This window comes from Cryptomeria japonica, chromosome 2 (genome assembly GCF_030272615.1).
Source record: "Cryptomeria japonica chromosome 2, Sugi_1.0, whole genome shotgun sequence".
Lineage (NCBI taxonomy): Eukaryota > Viridiplantae > Streptophyta > Pinopsida > Cupressales > Cupressaceae > Cryptomeria > Cryptomeria japonica.
In genome coordinates this window covers 291,349,655-291,370,607 of record NC_081406.1, presented here as the reverse complement: position 1 = coordinate 291,370,607, position 20,953 = coordinate 291,349,655, and the positions used below count along the sequence as shown (strand labels likewise).

The following is a 20,953-nucleotide window of genomic DNA, read 5'->3' as shown; positions in this document are numbered from 1 at the left end:
GTTTCTCCAGTTGACCACGCAAGGCATTCCTACAATCAGCAAAAAGCTAGTGGTTTGGAAAGTGAATCTCACCAAAGATCAAGCCCAACACTTTGCCCTTCAAACTTAAATACTTCTTTGACTGAGAATGATTCAAGAAAGTAAACAACCATGAAGATAACCACAAGAATTGCAATAAAACACCATAACTTCAATATTTTATTGATCTTAAAGCCATCATAAACAACAATTGTTTGAAATCCCTTCTTCAAAGCTCAATCTTGCTACAAAATAACTTGCTCTCTCTTTTTTAACTTCTAATCTCTAATCACTAATGTCTAATGCTAATATCTAATTTCTCTAAATACAAAATGAAAAGGAGTAAGGGTATATATAGCATCCTCAATTACAATGAACGGTCCAGATCAAAAGAAGATCAATGGCCAAGATTATGACACCTAAACCCTAATTAGGGTTTATTACAAATAGTCCCCTTTTTATTGAACAATATTAAATGCATAGCCAAATATTAAATTTGGCACAAAAATCTAGGAAACATAGACCAATGATAATTAAGGTGCCATGTCATCTATAACAATCTTTCTTCTAGAATCTTATTACCTTTCCAATGCTCCTTTTTAGCATATGCAATGAATCTAGACACGATTCCTTCGATCTCAGCAATTGGAATCTCGGGAAGATTCCTCATTCATTCCTCCAAGTGGATGACCTGATCGAAAGCCTTGAGAAGAGCAGTGTCCCATTCAGATTCAAGTTCTTTGATCTTCTCAATCAGGAGCATGGTAGCAAACATCTGGTCCCGTTGCTCATCTGTGATAACATTCGCATCTTTGCAAAAGATGACCTTGACTCTTTCTTCCAATTCTTGTAAATCCACATCTGTCTCAACTTCGATCCTCCTGCCAAGAATAGTACATAATACCTCAAACACCCTGTCCTGGATCGGGTGGATGATCTCCTCAACATGATTGCATTTGGTACTGATGTCCTCGAAAAGAACTTCCTTCATCTGGAGTAAGGTTGACCACTGAAGTAAACTATGAGGTCCTCCATCCATTATCTTTTCTTGCGCTAGGACCTTCCTTGATGTTTGTCTGATTACTTGCAGGACAGGAATGATAACATCTTTAGTATGAGCAAAGGCGGCTACCGTTATCATTAAGTTGTGGATGATCTCAAGAACCTGGATAGCTCTGTGAATGGTCTGCATCATCCTTGTTGCAAATTCGATAGCAACTGTATGAGATTTGTCAATCCAAGAGCTCATAAGCTGGACCAAACTCCTGACTCTCTCTGCCTCACCAACTGATTCAAGGGGAAGTGCCTGCACAGGAGATACTGCTGGATCCTGACGTCCCAAAGGCTGATTGAGATGGCTAAAGTAGCCTCTCCATGCACCGACTTCTCTCTCAAGCTTTCTATTTTTCTCCATTTCTTCCCTAAGCTTGTCTTTCAATGCTTCAAACGAATCGGTGGCCTCATCCAGTGTCTGCTCGGCTGTGAGTGGACCAAGCTCAAACGTCTCTACATCATATTCCTCTGCGAGGATCTCACCTTCGTACTTGTCCACTGTTGGTGTAGCTATCTGCAATTTGCTGGATCCTGTCTCATCTCTGATCATCTTGGACATCTTAGTAGCCTTCCTCTTTTCTGTCACTTCCTGAGAATTTCCAACAAGGCTCTCTAAATCAATCACATTGTCTTCGTCCTCGATCACAATCACCCTTGTTAGTCTCTCCTTCAACCAATCTGGAATGGCAGATCTTGTTTCTCTAACCTGTATCTCCTTAGGCAATGTTTCTTCTTCTCTGAGAGGAGATGTTACTTCGTCATCGTTCTTGTCTTCATGTAGCTCATTGACTTGGAGAGATCGACTTGATGATCGTTGAGGTGCCTGTCCTTCTTCCTGTTTATCGTTCTGTACCATTGATTCCATAGACTCCTCCATTTCAAGTGTCCTCTTCTCTTGTCGAGAAGATGTGCCGGATGAACGATCTCGGTTGGCCTCTTGCTTCTTCTTGGAGGATTCTCTTTTCTCAGGTCTCTCTTTCCTCTTCGAGCCTCTAGGATGAGGATTGCCTTCACTTGCGCTTCGAAGGTTGCCTTCGCGTGTGCTTCTAGGATTAGGATTACCTTCACTTACACTTGCTCCTCCTTCAGCTGGTCTTTCCTCCAAAGTAAAAGTCATAGATATGCCCTGCTCTCTCAACTTTTGATGTTGCACATCAACCCATCTACGAGTACAAGACAAAACTGGAGCCATCAAAGCATCTAGATCCACAATCTCGGGTTCATTCCAATCTAGCCTTACTGATTTGCTTTCTCGGTCATAAGATCATTGGAGATGTCTGCCACTGTCTTGAGCTTGGTCGGCCACTCTGTAAATTTTGCATTTCCTGATGAAGTCTAAAGGCAATCTGGAATGCATCTTTCTTTTTACTTCAAGATCGTCTGAGAGATTCATCACAAAGTCCTCTATCTGAAACTCATGCTTGTATTTTCTACCGACTGTCTCCTCTATATACCCATAAGGATCAAAACTCTCTCTCAAAGCAAAGAATGAAAATGAATATAAAGCTAACTCCTTCTCTGCATCATCCATGGCTAGAGCATTAGGACATACCTCAACTGCATTCCCTAATATGATAGGCACAGTGTTGACGTGGATGAAATCGCATTGCTGCAAACTTCATACGGCCAACGCAGAATAGAATAGCCGACTGATTATCCTACTCTCTCTTGAGATAAGGAAGTCTCTAATGTTGTTTTCTAAGTTTGATCAAAGGAGACTACCTCAAGGTTTCTTTTGTCAGGTCTTGACTGCGGGATCTCTCAGTGGCTTTATGTGTTTATGCTGGAAACACAAGGGGGACTTACGTTTAACTGGCAACAAGCTAGTTTGTTGTGATTCTCGAATTATGCAATAAAGAGCAAAAGGAAAGGGTTAGGAGATCTAAAACTAACAACACGGGTATGCGGGTAGACGGATTCCACATAACCAATTCCTGCTTGGCCAGAATGGCTCAACCTTGCAGGAACGGTGCAATCTTCAAAGGAACTTGGAAGATTTTCAGATTGGAGACGCACGGCTAAGCACCCAATTCTGGCGCAGCTCAGACGGACACCTGCAATTGAACTAAGCACAATCGAAGGCTCAGGTTAACCACACAAAAGGATACACAATCAGTATATCATCAGTGGTATGAGCCCGAATCTATCAAATACCTGCACACCCAAAATAGAAAGATCTATCTAAAATGCTGAAAGAAACCATGCAAACAGGATGAAAACAAGACAATAAACACCAAATCAATGTTTACATATTGATTTCAACTACCTATTACAACAATTTCTGCAGCATCTCTATGCTACTGCTAAGATCTAACCTATTCTAACTCTAAAATCTAACTATCTAACCATCTCCCTATCTAACAATCTCTCTCTCTAACAATCTAACAATCTAACCCTTACAAAAGAAAGGCCTCTGCCTTTTATAGATATTACAATTTTGAATCAGAGGCCAGGATGGACTGCATCCAAGGGCCCTGATCTGTCTTCCAGAAGCTGACAGCTTTGACCCATGCCGAATTAATTCTCAGTTATCCAACCAACAAATATCTCAACTACCAACCACTTTTGGCTTTAATTCAGGTTTATCCGGTCTTTTTGGTGGTTGGGAATAGTTATCCACAAAAATATCTTGCACGGGACCCATAGGCAGTTTACAATAAAGCAATTTCAGCTTTTTAGGAATTGAATTCCTTGAATTAAATCCATCTGTGTCTCCTTTTCTCGAGAATGCATAGACTGAGTGTTCTTTTGCTTTTTTGCCTTCAATTTCGCCGATGGACTTCATCTATGTTCAATGGCACGGTTCCCAATGCTCGGTTGCTCTTGCGCTCCTGCATCTTTCTTTTTCAATCTTTAGCGCCTGGCCTTGAATTGCGACCCTTCCTTGATTTGCATTTTCAGGTCTTTCTCCTGGTTCTTCGATGACATCCTGCGATCAACCAATTTCATTTAATTAAATTAATTTGAAAAAATTAAATAATTTAATTTTAACAAACATTAATTCAATTACAACGTCTGGCTTGAGAAGCTCTTCGTGAGATGTATCTTGAAAATGCTTCTCTTTCTCTTCGATTGTGAAATCTGATCCTTGGTTTTTTATTTCTGCGTATTTTACCTTTCGAGTCTTGGACGTTTTAAATGGGTTTATGGCGCGATTCTGGAGGTTTGAAGAGCTTCTGCAGATTCTAAAACTCTAACTCTCATGCTTTTCTGGTAAATTTCGGAGAACGGAGGGCACCTTTTGAAATTTGCAAAAAATTTCGGACCCTTTGGCGTTTTTGCAAATTTGGAGCATTTGAACTTTTGAATTTTCAAAACCTTTCACTTTTGGCTCATGGGTCCGAAGTCTGAGGACTTAAGGCGAATTTCGGACCTTGCCATCCTTTTGCAAATTTCGGAGCTTACATATATTTCGCAAATCGCGATTTTCAAACATTTCGCCCCTAGGGTCCGAAAATGGACTTTCGCGCTTTTGGAATTGGAGGCGCTTTTAAAAGATTTCGCACTTTAAACTTTCTTCGGGGGTCCGAAAATGGACCTAAGTGCCTTTTCGGACTTTCGGACCTAGTGCGTCCTTTTTTTAAAAAAACACATTTCGCCCTTTTGAAAAACCTCGGACTTGGGGTCCGAAAATAAGGTTTTAAGTGATTTCGGGGGGCGGAGGCGTTTTGCGTTTTAAACTTCGGACCTGGGGCGTGTTTTAAACATTTCGCGATTTCCTTTTACCTTTCATTTTGGAGCTAGGGTCCGAAAATAACATTTCGCGTTTTCTTTTATTCCCAGGGGTCCGAAAAGAGGGACTTAAGTGATTTCGGACCTGGAGGCGCTTTTGCAAAATCGCGTTTTTAACATTTCGCCCCTAGGGTCCGAAAATGGACACTTAAAGTGTTTTTTGGACCTAGAAACACTTTTTGCGATTTTGTCACATTTAGAAATTTCGGCCCCAGGGTCCGAATTTGGAGGTGTAAAGTGAATTTCGGACCTTGAGGGTCGTTTGGCAACTTTTAACTTTGGCTTCTGGGTCCGAAATTGAGCATATGGAATATAACATTTAAGTATAAGAGACCTCTCTTATATTCCATATATACTTTCAGGATGTTTGAGAGTGGTTTCAGACCTCCAGGAGTTATATTGCAAATTCTAGTTTTTGGAGGTTTCCTCAGTTTTCAGAGTTAGCCAAATTTCAGGATCAGGAAATTCCAGACTTAACCAAATTTCAGGACAGGACAGAAAGGCACAAACTGGGGGTCCCTGTCCAAGACGGGGATGGGTGTGCGATTCGCACAACACACAGGATCTCCATTTCCATGCCTGTGTCTGAATGCTTTCGCATAAGTTGCCAACTGTCTAGTCACCTCAAGTAACACTATTCTGTCTGTCGGATATCTCGGCAACATGTATGGAGGTGAAGGACAACCATGAACTCTAATATATGTAAATTTTTGAAATTGGATGAACCAAGCACCGTACCTCTTTACAAGCTCTTGTGCATCTTGAGATAGCCGATTGTGAATCCCGCCTTGTAATGTCCTGGTGATGTTCATCGTGAAGGTATCATTGACTAACTTGTAGTCACTTCCTGGCGGATGATGCAAGTGAACATAGGAATCACAAACACTGATCTCGCCGACCCCTCTTCCAATCACTCCTCTGTGAGGTAGTCCTGCATATTCAAAGCTCCTGATCAAGGCATATATGATGTACGAACTCATGTGGAAGGACTTGGTAGCCTTCAGTCTCCTTAACTGTACGTCCAAGCAATGGCTAATAATTCTAGCCCAATGAATTGTTCCTTTTCCCTGAACTATCACTTGGATGAAGTAGAACATCCACTTCTCAAAATAGAAGGCTTGAGGAGCTCCTGTGACTCTATTGAGTAGTGTTATCAAATCTCTGTACTCCTCCTAGAAGTCGATCCTATGTGGTGTGTTTGGAATCTTGCTCAGGCGAGGACGACTCTTGAGTAACCAGTTCTTATTGATGATGCTTAGGCAAGTGTCTGGATCATCTTCGTACATGGACCTGGCTCCTTCTAGGCTTTTGTAAATCATATCTCTGTGCTCTGGAAGATGGAAAGCCTCACTTATAGCCTCCTCTGAAAAGTAAGCCAAAGTGTTTCCCTCCTTGGACACGATCGATCTTGACTGTGGGTCGTAATGGCGAGCACACTCGATCATCAATTCATGGCACTGGATTGCTGGAGGGAAGCCGGCCACCTTAATAATGCCACTTTCAATTATTCTTCTTGCGACAGGTGATGGCTTGCCAATGTAAGGGACTTCTCGAAACTTCTTCATACTGAAATTTCCCAAGTTGGTATCTCCAATGTTGCTCCACTTCGACACGATCTTGGTCTCCAATTCTTCATTCTTTTGATCTTCCTTCATGAGGGCTGGACGACTGGTGGATGCTCCTGCCTTAGGGGTCGCCATCATTACACCTACACAACATTTCATAATGAGTAATAGATTTTGCAATGTAGAAATATAGATTAGATTAAGGTTTAAATTTAGGAAACTTCATGATAAGTCTTTGAGTTATCATTTCCTAAATACGATTGAGCTACTGGAAATTCAAAATTTCAAAATTCAAAATTGAGATTGAGACTAGGATGATTCAAAATTCAAAATTTAGACAAGGAAGACTTCGCCATACCTCACTTTGAGAGCTAACTCTAAGAAAAGATGCAAAATTAGGAAATTCGCCTAGGCAAAATGAAGATCGAAGTCTTCAACGTGAGCTTCCTCTAGCAAAATGCGTCTCCTTTATTAACTTCACCACCTTTGGGGTCTTCAATGTCTTGAGGGCAAATTCGCTCCACTTCTAACCACAAACAAAGTTCGCACTCTTCCTTGGGTGGGAATTCGCTCTTCTCCTTGGATCAAAATTCGCTCCTTGATTGTTCTCCAAAATTGCATGTGAATGAATGATTAAATGATGATTTAAAATGCTTCAAAATACCCCTTCTTATATAGGCACTCACCTTTTTGCTCTCCCATAGGCCGACTTTTGGAAATAAGGCAAATAATAACAAAATTTAAATAAAAAAAAGGAGGCCGACTTTTGTAAAAATATAAAAATAAAACCTCAAGCGCTCTCCCTTTCATTTAATTTAATAATAATTAATTAATTTAAACGCCTTTATATTTAAATTTCGATTTTTTAAAGAGGCTAAATTAATTATTAAATGCCTTATGCGCTATTTTTAAATGCCAATTTAATTAAATATTTCAAGTTTATCGAAATTAGCACTTAATGTAATTCAAAAAAAAAATGTTGGCGCCTAAGCATAGAAGGAATTTGGGATATTAACCAATATCGCCCTGGTCCCTGGGAGAGGGACAGGAGCGATCAAGCATTTTGGATTGATTTTTACATTCAAAGTCACTTCCCTTACGTCCAAACTGGGATCTTCATTCGTAACTTGGAGTTTGATCTATTCAATTTTTTGGAATAAATGCCCTTTGAACCATTTTCGCCCTGGTCCCTGGGAGAGGGACAGGAGCGAACTTTGCATTTGAGCTCAAAATTGTCGACTTTTGACGTTAACTCCTTGTTCATCATCTTCCTAAAGACATTTGGGATCTTGCATGACCTCGCCTTGATGTGGTTTTGGAAGGAAATGGCCAGTTTAATAGAAATCGCCCTGGTCCTCCAGTGAAGGATAGGAGTGAACTTTAGTCCATGGCGCAAATCCTCAATCATATTGATATCAAATTGTCTTCAAGGCGTAAAATGTTATTGCTTACTCCATCTTGAATGTATGAAACGAAAGTGGCTTCTTAAAATGAGGCACACTTGGATATTTCGCTCTAGTCCCTTGGTGAGGGACAGGAGCGTTTTGGCCATTTCCATCAAGTTCTCGTGGTCTTTGCAACTTTGTTCCTCTTCGAAGCGTTCCTAATATCATCTCCATTATGCGCCCTGGCTTGGATCCGACCAAACTTGGAAGGGAAGTCTTGACAATCTTTTTTGCCCTGGTCCCTTGGTGAGGGACAGGAGCGATTTTGCAATTATAAGCTCAACCATTCTTTCCTAACTTTCAAAACTATCTTCAATGGATTCGTTATGCTTTCCCTCACTCATCTTCAACATGAAACTCGTTTTAACTTTGCGGGAAATTTGCCTTATGAGGAAATCACTCTGGTCCCTTGGAGAGGGACAGGAGCGCCTAGGGCAAAATAGGTTTCACTTGTGCTTTGCAATCTTCAAATTTATCTTCAATAGAGTGATTACGCCTTCCTTTATTTGCCTCAAACTTAAAACTCACTTCACCTTCGCCAAAAACTTGTCCTTTAAGAAAATCGCTCTGGTCCCTAGGAGAGGGACAGGAGCTATCTTTGAAATTCGCCTTGGTCCCTGACAGAGGGACAGGAGCGATTTGACCAATTTGGATAGATTTTCTTCATGGTGGCTCATTCAAGTTATATTCAACAGATAAAACGCACTTTCCTTGTTCTTCTCAAATCGCGAAATCATTCAAATCTTGCAAGGATAGGGCAAACTTGGATTTCAAGCTCCGGTCCTTCAGTGAGGGACAAGAGCGATTTTGTCATCTTAGCATGTTTCCTTGTTTGCAAATTACTTCAAATTATATTGAATGGACAAAACATGCCCTCCTTGATATCTTCCAATCATAAAATTGTCCTGGTCTTGCAAGGACAGTGCAACTTTGAGAAACAAGCTCCGGTCCTTCAGTGAGGGACGGGAGCGATTTTTGTCCTTAAGGGCAAATGTTCAACTTCTCATTGCAAACGACTAAGTCTGGGTGCTCCATTATGTTGATTTCACCTTTCATTGTGTCCTTGATGCTTTAATTTGATCAACTAAGGCCAAAAATGCCCTAAGTAAGCCATTTCGCCCTGGTCCTTGGGTGAGGGACAGGAGCAATTTGACCTTAAACCTTGAAAAACTTGCCATTTTGAGTCTCAAAATCTTCAAAACCTCCAATTTACGTTCAACTGCATCTCCTGGCGACCCTGTACAAGACAAATGAAACAAGTCAATAACCAAGATGCATAAAATACCAATTTCGCCCTGGTCCTTGAGAGAGGGATAGGAGCGATTTTGCCCCTATAGACCAAAATATCGAGAATTTAGGCTTTCAGTCACTTCACAAGGCATAATTAGGTTATCTCCAAGGCCAGGGATCACTTATCAAAACTTCCAAAATTTGGTCAAAAATTCAATCGGACAAAATTTCATAATTCCACCATTAACACTTAGGCAAAATTTGGACTTGCTTTCAAAATTCCGATTGGACCTAGACAGACTCATCTGACATCTTGATAGATTCACCCTATTTCAAAATTGCAACCTACGCGAGGATACTCAATAATTATTCAAAAATTGGACTGGACTCTGGCTTGAAGACATCAAAATGGAAACCCTAAGGCTTAACCCTAGTCCAGACGACTCACTCACTCAAAACCCTAAAAGCAAAGAGAAGAACAGGCAAAATCGAGCAAAAAGAGGGGGTCCCCATTCTAATGGGGCGATGTGTGAAATGGTCACAACAGTCAGCGAGAACATTTTGCACAGTGGAGACAGATACGATTTCCATGGCTGGTATTGTTCATTAGCCGTGAAGAAATCAACTTCTGAGAATGCCCAGTCGAGTTGTATGGAGATGGAAGGATTAATTCAGGACATTCAAATGAAGATCCTTGCCTCGATTGAGGAATTATTGGGTGTTGATGTTAGTGATGCCAATGGTTTACACTTAGCCGAATTAAGAGACAAGATGAAATTTATGTATTTTTGCCAGTTGGACTCTTTGAAGAAGAGTCAGATAGATGACTTGGTCTCTTTGTTGATTCATGTTCATAGTTCGCAGAAGCTCATGCTAGAATGGGAAAACACTTTGGATGCTTGCTCAGATTCACTGGACGTGATTGATTTACTGCAGGATACCTTGCCTAGCATTTCCATGGAGGAGTTAGATTCAGTATTGGCTAGATTCTTGGAGTATGCTAGGAGAGAGAGAGAGAGACGCGGGGAGGAATCTTCTAGAAGATTCCCTATTTGATGACTAAGTATCTTTTCATTGGGCCATATGTTGGTGGCACCATTTTTTATGTAAACCCTAATTAGGGCAATTCTAGGGTTTTGTTGGCATGATCTCAGCCGTTGATCTTGGATCAATCTTGGCCATCCATTTTGTAAGAAACTCTATATATGCCTCCTTGTCTCTCATTTGTAAGGGAGATTTTTTGTAGAATTGTTGGTATATGTTGCAGCTATTTGAATCATAATCGTTGTTCAATTGTTGGTGATTTTGCTCTTCAAGTGTTGTATTTGCATTCATGGTTCTCAATTCCTCCAAGTTAGATTAGAATCTTAGTTTAGAATTTAATTTCATGTATATTAGATTGAGTGGAAGATTTGTTGAATTCATTTGTGTGGAATCCTTAATCCATACCACTAGCCTTTTGCCGCTGGTAAGTGCGCGTTGCGTGGTCAACTAGAAATTTAAGTAAGCTTAACTTCAACTATTACGCGTCCCTTGACAATCATCAACTTGGATGGTGTCAACGTTTGATGGTGATAGCCTGAAAATCTTTAAGTGTACCTTAGACAATTGCACTAAGCTTGTGTCAATACGTGATTGTGAGACCTTGCCTAGTTTGATTCCACTAGATCCATTCATCATTTCCTACATTCCTAGGCTTAGAATAGATTTCTTGAACCTTATTCCTTTTGCCCATTTTTTAGTAGGAAGTAAATCCAGAGCCATATTGATAAATCTTAAGTTGTCAGCACACCTATTCCGCATCGTTCATGATAATCCAAACATTTGCGTAAGTCCCCTAGTGAACACAACAATTCACATCGACCATTGAGTTACCCACTCGTCAAGACCTGACATGTAGAAACCTTGGAATCATTTTAGTTGATCTCATTCTTAGCATCTGAGGTGATTTTGTTCAAGAGAGGGTAAATTATCTTGGTAATTTATTTTGTAATGTTGTGCCTAAAACACACATCAACAGTATGCAAGGTTGGATAAATATCTTTTGAAGCTTGGTTTTACTAAGGGTAATGCTGATAGTAATTTATGTTATAAGATCACTGATGATGATATACTGATTATTGAAGTATTTGTTGATGACATTATTTTTGGAGGTGAAGATAAGTTGTGCATGGAATTTTCTAAGAATATGGAGAAAGAACTTGAAATGTCTATGATTGGGGAAATGAAATTTTTCTTAGGTTTGCAGATTACTCAAACTGACAAAGCATCTTTCAAACTAAGTATGCTAGGGAATTGTTTAAGAAATTTGGTATGGGAGATTCTAAACCGGTAAGTACTCCTATGGTTACAAGTGAGAAATTGACAAATCTATGATTGGAGGTCTGCTTTATTTGACTCGGACTAGGCCTGACATAATGAATGTTGTTTGTATTGCATCTAGATTTCAGAGTGATCCTAGAGAAAATCATGAGAGTGCGGTGAAAAGGATTTGTAGATACTTGCAAGATACAACAGAATATGGTTTGTGGTACCCTAAGGATGATGACTTTACTTTATGTGCATATACAAATGTTGATTGGGCTAGAGATGTTGATGACCGAAAAAGTACTTCCGGTGGAGCTTTCTTTCTTGGAATAGAAAGAAGTTGGTTTCATGGATCAGCAAGAAACAGTCATGTACTTCTTTATCTACTGTTGAAGCTGAGTATCTTGTTGTTGCTACTAACTGTACACAGGTTTTATGGATGAAGCAAATGTTGAAGGATATCAAAGTGCATTGCACTGGACCGGTAGTTATTCACTATGATAACTCTGCTGCTATTGGCATATCAACAAATCGGGTATTTCACTCTAAGACAAAGCACATATCTATCAAGTATAACTTTTTGAAGGAGAGCGTGGAAAAAAATGAAGTCAGATTGGTTTATGTGAACACTAAAGAGCAGATTGCAGATATTTTCACTAAACCTTTGCCAAAAGAACCATTTGAGTACCTGAGAAATAGGTTAGGAATTTCTGCCCCTTCGGTAGAGAACTGATTGATGCTTTTTGGAATCGGTCCGATATGCATTATCAGAGATATTTTTCATTCCGGCACTGATGTGGGGATGCTACTGCTCAGGGGGAGTAATTAGCTTTGTGTTTCAGTGGTTTATGTTTTTGCTTTTATATTTTTGTCAAATTTCTGGCATTGATGTCAAAGGGGGAGAGATATTGATGTGAAAAAGAAAAAAGGGAGTTGTATACATTAGGGAGAGATATATGGGTAATTCAGAGCTTTGCAAACATATCATTTGCAGGGGGAGTTTGGTTTTTGTTTCAAAATTTCATTGCTATATCTTTATGTGGAAGATTGTTGGTTATCTTCCATTGGGGGAGACTTATTTGGCATTTCTTGGTACTTAGATGTTTTTTCACATCTAGTGTTGCCATCAATGTCAAAGGGGGAGATTGTTGGCCATTTGGAAGAATTGATTATGTGTTGCATTGATGTTTTGTCATTGATGTCAACACTAGTTGTTTTGGATGCTTTACCGACACCCTTCTGGTCTCAGTAGGATGAGTGGTTTCTGGTTGGTTTGGATCTAGCATGATCCGGTATGCTCCGGTATAGTTTGGTTATGAAATTGGCATGTTCATATTCAGTCAGTTGGTTTTGGTCTGGTGATCGGATGCTATCCTGTTTGCTTGGAAGCTTGGCTTGTGGTACCGGCGAGGGTTTCACCGGCAGAGCCTTGATGAAGATCTTTGATGATATGCATAAGTGGTGTTGGTGCAGCTTCTGGTATGGATTCAGGATGTTGTTGGTGATCATGTTCGAGACTTGGCGAATGGAGATCATTGCTTTAGCGTGTGGACCTATATTTGGTCCCGATTGATCTAGGTTATGGAACGGCTTAATGAAACGTATGGATTGGACCTCTCGATGTGTTTCTGGGATGTCTTATGGGTTGAATATTGTTTGTTTGGTCTAAGGCCGACATGTTTTGTAATTATGTAATTGGTTTATTGTCTGGTGACCGACCTGCTTGTTTATGGTTGAGGGTTTGTATATATATGATGTAAGATCTCATTGTAGAGAATCATGGTTATGGTCAAGGGAATGGGAAATGGATATGTAATGTGCGAATAATGTAATATCATTCAGGCAAAGGATTTGGTCGATCATTGGAGATTGAATTGGGCTTATGTAAGAGGATTTAGTCCTCCGGTATTGAGTTTAACCGGAACTGTACTCAGGCATACGAGATGCTATCTTTGCAATTCAATCACTTCTCTGGATTGTAGTCTGGATTTCTATGTAGTCAATGAGACTCCTTTTGTGTTGAGCAGTTCGCTCTAGGCTATTGGTCTTCCTGCAAGTGCAAGCCCCTCAATTGTAATTCACATACTTACTGCAGAAGTATTATCTGACTGTGGGTAGGCTTCCCACCGTGGTTTTTCCCTTTACCGAGTTTTCCACGTATAAATCTTGGTGTCATGTGGATGGTATTTATTCTCTAATTATTGTTTATGCTTAATTGATTTAACTGCTATTACGGTATTTGATTTAAGCACTCCGGTATTTATGCTTTGGGTTCCAGTATTAAAGTTTTAATTGCTTAATGTTCTGATAATTTGTCTCAACTGATTCACCCCCCCCCCCCTCCCCCTCTTAGTTGTCTTCTGGTTATTTGAATTGTCTAACAATAGGTAATGTCATAAGTTTGGACAGCTTTCTAGTTGTGGAAAATCTGATTTTTCCTTCTAGGACTAAAAAACTCTAAATTTCCTATGAAGTGTTGTTGTCTATGTTAAACCTGAGTTGTGTAAGGATTAGCTTGTGTATTAATCAATTGTGTGTATTAAACAGAATGTAAAGGTCTGAAAACCATTTTGGTGCATTACCATAATAGCAATAGGTTCTTTTCAAGCTAGCTCTTTCCTTTTCCTTAGTAAAATCAATAGTTTAGCTTAGTTTAGGTGATTGCAGCAGGGAACCAGCCCTCTCTGAAGGTTGACTTCAGTTTATCAAAGCCCACACTTTGAGAAGTCATCCAATGTTTCATCAATAAGCTGAATTTGCTCAACTTGGCAAGGGTGCATTATTTGGTAATAAAAAGTACAACTAAATGCACTGCATCAAAAGCAAAATTTGATGATATTATGCTTTATGTATGCATCTCTATAAATACACCAGTTAATGCACGCCAATCCACATAATAAACAATTTCATCTTAAAATGGATACCAACCCCATTGAGGCAGTGTGATTAAAAAAAAAGAAAAATAATTGATGACATTATGCTTTACCCTATACATCTCTATACATACAACAACTAGAGCATGCCAATTATACTATCTTTTGAACTCATTATAGCATATGTAATTACCATTAAAGCAAAGAAAAAAACCCAAGCTTCTCATCTTAACAAAATTTGGTCTTTTATCCTGTCCACCATGGATTATTGAGAATCATATCAAAAGGTAAATCAATCTTTGAAGCACTGCAGCTATCTTCATTAATTTGAAACAGAAATTCCATTTACATTGCATCCTTGCATATTTTCATTTGAACATATTAGTCTGAATTCCAAAAACTACTTGCAGCTTCCACCTATGCGATCTCCTAGTTCCCACTTTTACACACAAATTCTTAAAAATGTGTCCAAACCAATAACCACATTAAGAAAACCTGGATTGACACAGAATCTGCAGGCCATTCTGAAAATCTACATATAAAATAGAGAGGATGCACTGAAGTGCAATAGCGAAAATAGCAAACCTGATAAAATAGTTTCAATGACCTCAAGCTGTAGTCCTCTAAAGTTGGAATGTCCAAAATGTTGCTGCAACAGCTTCAACAACCATTCTCGTTTACTGCTATTATCAACCTTGTTATATTCCCCACTTGATATGGACCTGGCTTTTGATGGTGGCAATAGTGCTTTTTTCATTGTGAATATTTGATATGCTCCCACCAAAAGTGTAACTGAGATCAAACATTCGATGCTAAATAAATATAAAAAAAGTCATAGTATAACCATGTTTGTATGTCATGGAAAGAGAAGACTGGATTAGAAAAATCTAATATTAAGTTTGTGGAATTAATTAAAAAGAGATTCATAGATATTAAAAATATATTGATGCATAAGCAGTACTTTGATGGACAAAAGCATTTCTAGAAAAGATAACAGTCATTAAACTGATATACAAAGACAGAAGACTATTGTAAAAAAATAAGGTAATCATTAAATGGAAATTTCCAATTTTCTAGTGTTCCATGATGACACATTCCCTAGATCTAAGTGAAGATCCAGATGTCCTATTTAACTGGGGACTTGGAGGGTCATCCCCTCCCTGTTCCCCTTTTATGGCCTTTTGTAGGACTTCCTAGTATCCCCTTAGGTATCCCAACATTCCTTAGCCGTCCATGAGAGATTAGAGTATCCCTCACATCAAATGCATAAAAAACAGAAAAACGAAAATTAAAAGCATTCTAAAACAAATCAAACCCTAAAGGGTGAGCCCACCAAGGCCCCTAAACCCAAAAAATTAATACCCATGCCCATTGCTATTTTGCATTTACCAAAAAAGAAGAGGAAGAGGAAACGAGAGAAAAAGGAGCAGTTTCTAAGAAATCAATCAAATAATGCTTCTAATTTCTTAGCTTAACGCTCAATGTATCATGCAACATTTTTTTTGGTGTCTCTCAATATAAATCATGTTTCATACTATGTTTATGATTATCAGACTATTAGATGGATTATGGAATTATTGCATTGTTATTGTTCTTACTCTTTATAACTTTGGCTTCTTTTTGTCTCTATGTTATTTTTAGGTATTTTTAATCTATTTGTATTTTTTTTTAATTGAAATCAAAACAAAGATTCATCCCATAAACTTGGAGAAACGCTAGAAATTTCTGAACTTCAACGAGCAAATCCCATATTTTACTACTCTTTTTTGACTTTTTAATGCCTATTCTTGATCTGCATTCAGAATTTTCATAGGATTATCTATATTTTGTAATATATAACTATGCCTCTAATCCCCAAAATCTTGTCCTCAAGATCCCTAGGTTTTTGTTCCTACAACATCAAATAAAATGTCATCTCATTTATCATCATGAGGCTTGTTCTAAAGAGTCTTTCCAGCATCAAACAAAAAAGGACACATTACCACAATAAAAGAGGTGATAAAAAAAAACAAGAAAACTAAAAGTGTGGTAAACTTTATAAATTATATCCTATATCTAAATTAGACAAGCATGCCAAGAAAGCAGGTATTATTAATTTATTTTTAATTTGAATCTACTACTTTCAATGAAGAAGTGAAATAAAAGGATCAACTAGCATTCAATAGCACAAGAAAAGAAAAACAATTATGTATACATCAAGGTTTGAGGAGGAACAAATGGCTTGTGCAAGCAGGTGTGACACCATTTGCAATTAGCTTCCTCGTCTTGCAGAGCTTTTGTACTTCGTTGACATCTTTGAAGGAGATGTTTGTGAGCCAAGCATCGCTAGATTCATCTTATCCTAAGAAAACTGATAGACGTTGCAATGACAATTTTTTATGATGTTTTTGGAAATAGAACTACAGGTATCATCAAAGTAACTTAAATTTCAATTTAATTTTTCAATTATATCCTTTCATTTCAATTTAATTTTTCAATTATATCCTTTCATTTCAATTTGTTAAAAATTTTAGTAGTAACTTTAATTGTGATAACCACCCTAGAAAAAAATATTACTTTTGCCAATATGAAGACATCAAATAACATGCCAACAATGTTTACAGCTGTTATGAAATGCCAAGGCAAGTTTACAATACTAATTCCAAATTTGATTATAACAATGGCGCTTACAACTTCAAAACCAACTTCAAATAGCATGAATAGACATCAAACTGAATACAACTTCAAAATTACTTGAAAACATGAATTGGAGTGATAATAGCAAGTCTGGATATAGCATTATATGCTGCTAAATGTAAGTGGCAGGCCTTTTATGGCTGGATAATGAGTTGCAGGTATGTTATTAACAGAGAATTCGCTGCTACAAGCAAACAGTGACTGAACATTGCCCAACAAGCCTCCAAACTTGATAACAACACACTTCCAAAGATCTGAAATGAATTCTATACCAACTATATCAACTCCAACACACTCCAAACTCACTGAAATGATGGTAAACAGATTTTATATGATTGTCTAGGCTATGACAAGTCTGAAATATGACTGTTGCAGATCTAATCAGCCACAATGACACTACAAATCTTTACAAACTCACAAGGAACACCACTCCAAGATGTCAATCAGCAATATTCAACTTGAGTGTCACCCAGGAAGCTAATAAGGACCATGAAATAACTGGCAATCATATCCAGCAGGTTCAAAAACCATGAACAGGTCTGTCAATCAAATAAAATCACAAAACCCACATTTTTCTATTGAAGGCCACCCTCAAACTTGTCCAAACAGCAAGATTAATGCCCAGCGCCACCAAAGAGATCTTGAAAACCATGAAAATGACAATGAATCATGCCCAGCTTCAGATGACCAGGGCTGTAGGTGACATGGCCAGGGCTGTAGGTGGCATGGCCTGTACCTGGGTTGTACTATCTAGACTTAAAAGTCTCTAAAACCCTCTTAAAACTCCATGGACAGATTGGGAATCAGTTCCAATGTCAATGGCTAGGTCTAAAAGCAAGATAACTCCATTTTTGGCACCTAACCAAGCAAGAACAACCTCCCATTTGCAAGGAGAAGCAGCTGTATGTCTCAGCCTAGAAGCAAGTTACACTTTCTTTGAATCACATCAAAAATCCCTGAAATGCAAAGCCAAAAACACACCCAAATTCCTGCAACAATCAAAACACCTTAAAAATGGGGTTCACCCCACAGCGCAACGGTTGTTGTGACACCATGTTGATACGGTGGTTTGCTGTTCGAATCCCCTCAGCCCCGGATGGAATAGTGAATGGCAGGTTAAGGCGGGCCCGTGCATAGGAGAAGAAGTCAAAAAGGTGGCATTGACTGATAGGAGGCCGGTGTGGTCAGGATGCACAAGGGGGGTGTTAAGACCCCAATCACTGAGGACGCAAGTTGGTGACCACAGGTCAGTCAGAGTCGAACACGTGGATGGCCATGCACAGCCACGGAGAGCTAAGAGAGCAAGCGGAGGGATAAGGAAATGGAGTTGTGGAGAGATAAGAAGAGAGAAAATGGAGAGATAAGGAGAGCCACGGAGAGGAGGCACATGGAGTGATAAGTAGTATGAACAGCACAGGAAAAACTCAGCAAGAATCAAATCTAGGAGGTGTTAATGCCTCAGCAGAATTGTAACCACGGGGATTGGGTCCCCCAATGTGACTCCACTAGTTCAACGCTCCAGTCAAAAGTGATAAAGGAACCATTAACCGATCAAAAAAAAACACACCTTAAAATTCATCATTTTTGAAATCCCAAACTGCAAACACAATCAGCACAATGGTGATTCCTGAGTAGAAGCACTCAAACCTAGCTAAGGATTGTCTTTAAAATCAAAAACCAGCAACCAAATGAGGGTTCTCGTCCTCAAATGATCTTTGGAAATGCTTGCGGGTTCAATCTGATAGCATAACGGTATGTGTAATCTTCAGCATATCCACAAATGAAGCCCCAAGATCTCCATTTGAAGCCTTTTTGGAGGGAACTTGCAATTTAAAAAATATAAGTATTCCTTGTCCCTCAAAAAAGACCTTTTTGAAATAATAACATTTCATGTGCAAAGGCCGCCTCCTTATCTAGGTATCCAACAGTTGAAACACTCAATTGCCTACCCAACAAACTATTACGCTAAGTTTCCCCTTTTAATAATTCTTAACATTAAACAACTTAAGTGAATTAATTAAATAATAGCCCAATAACTCATCCAAGTTGCAGAAATCATTGAAATGACATCGGACTCCAATTCTGATCATGCCATGATGAAACTGAAGCAGTAGGATGAATATTACTTCAACTCGGTGACTTACTAAAAATAGATGTGCTCTCCTAAGTGTGGAGAACACTCCAAGTGTCAAAAAACACTTCTGAAAGTATCATTGCAATCCATACTACTAACTAGGCTCATTGTCATGAATAGAAATTCTGAAATACTGAACCTGTTCCCTCCAAGATGTTTGGAGACCCCTTTTCTCTTATCAATCATCCTACAGGAATCAAGAACTGAGCTAAAAGCTCATAAATCAATTTGGCCTAAATTGGGGAGTTTGTAAACGTATCAAAGCCTTTAGTCAAGGTTTTGCACTCTATGGATTGTGTGCAAAACCTAATAGGTTACATTTATGAGTCCATGGACAAAGCCTAGAAAAAATCAATTCGACCAACCCATTCATGTAATAGGGTACTATCTCAACCCCAAAATTTTCTTCTCAGAGGAAATCAGAAATTATTAATGGGGAGCTCAAAGAGGGTTTAATGGAATGAAACATGATAATTTATTTTTCTTTTAATCATGGAATTGTCGGATTGGGATGGAAAAAAGAGTGCAACTGATTTTATCTTGTGTCCTACATTGACGATGACAACTAAGGTTGAAATAAAAAAGATTGGGTATTAGGGGATTGCAAAATTACAAGCAAGTTAGGGGGTGACTCTTTTCTTCACCACTAGCTATTCAAGGGACAACAACCCAAGCACTAGTTAAGAAAAATATGAAATTTCACTTATAACTTACAATTATTGCTTACTTACAAACTTTTGAATGCCTTCTTTGGAGCTGATTGGTGGAAAGATTGGATCAAAAATACCTCAAACCTTCAAAAGCCAACAATCTGGAATTTGTCTCAACCTTGTCATGCTTCTAGATGTGAATGTTATCACAAAAGCTTGCACCCTTGCTGAGCTATCAACTCAGCAACCTTGTGAAACATGGAAACAAACCTGAAGTGTGGGACCTTGTGCAAGGGAGTTGAATCTCTGGAGAAGGCCGGCTTCCTTCTCAATCCAAGTGCAAGTGTTGAACCAACTCAACACTTCAAATCTTACTTCTAAACCTATCCTAACAGCTTGCAGAGGAAAAGGGAAGAGAGAAATGTTTAAAATGAAAGGAGGTGATGCACCAAGATAAGAGATGTTTCTCTCTCCACCCGAAATGGCACAAAGAATCAACTGAAATACCCAGGAGATGCACAAACTTCAATTGCATGAATGACCTTAACGCACGTATGGAGGTCAGGACTTGTTGAATGTTAAGAGGGGAGAGGGTTTCCCACAAGTCACACCTAGAAACAGGTTAACACAGCATATATGTGAAAGAAAGCCACAAACATACACTTACAATGAAGGTAAGAACACATAAACAACATACATAAGTTGAAGTAAGGCAAGAATGATGATTTCAATTCATTATAAGGCCAATAGCCAAACTTACAGTTGCAGAAATGCAAGAAATATACAAGTCTTTAAGAGAAGTGAAAGAGCATAGAATAGCTCAAGCCAGCAAGGAGAGAATCCTTTACAATGAGCCATAACAGCCTTATATAGAAAATTAGTCGCATAAGAGAGACCATTGATCAAGGGAGAGAAGCCTTGACCCTTGTGTGTGCAGGGAATGTCAGTCAGGGAGTGCAAGGAAGTGCATGCACCTGACATTGTGTACATGCAAGCAACCTGGCCATACTCTAAAAATGCAATCCCAAGAAGAAAGGTACTTCTAGAAGGTGGATTGACTGACATTCCAAAGCGAGAGCATGCAAGCATGACATAAGTAACCACAAATAAGCATGGCCCTGTACTTCTCTTGATGGAAATCCTGCAAAAATCATTAAATGCACCCCTGTAGCTCCATAAAAGGTGTACAAGTCGCAAGAGTTGTTGGAGCATTAAGAGCCTCGAGTGTTGATCACGCCATCTGGAAGTGTTGCAAGTCAGAAGGAAGTTG

General features: G+C 38.9%; 1 protein-coding gene across 1 annotated transcript in view; it reads right to left on the bottom strand.

Moving 5' to 3' along the window:
* Positions 1 to 20,953, bottom strand: part of LOC131032588 (ATP-dependent DNA helicase Q-like 3) — a 266,803-nt gene that overhangs the window by 234,279 nt on the left and 11,571 nt on the right. The window contains exon 2 of the mRNA XM_057963606.2: positions 14,809 to 15,015. Coding sequence (XP_057819589.2) covers positions 14,809 to 14,980 — 172 coding nt within the window. The 5' untranslated portion in view covers positions 14,981 to 15,015. The remainder of the gene's footprint in view (positions 1 to 14,808; positions 15,016 to 20,953) is intronic.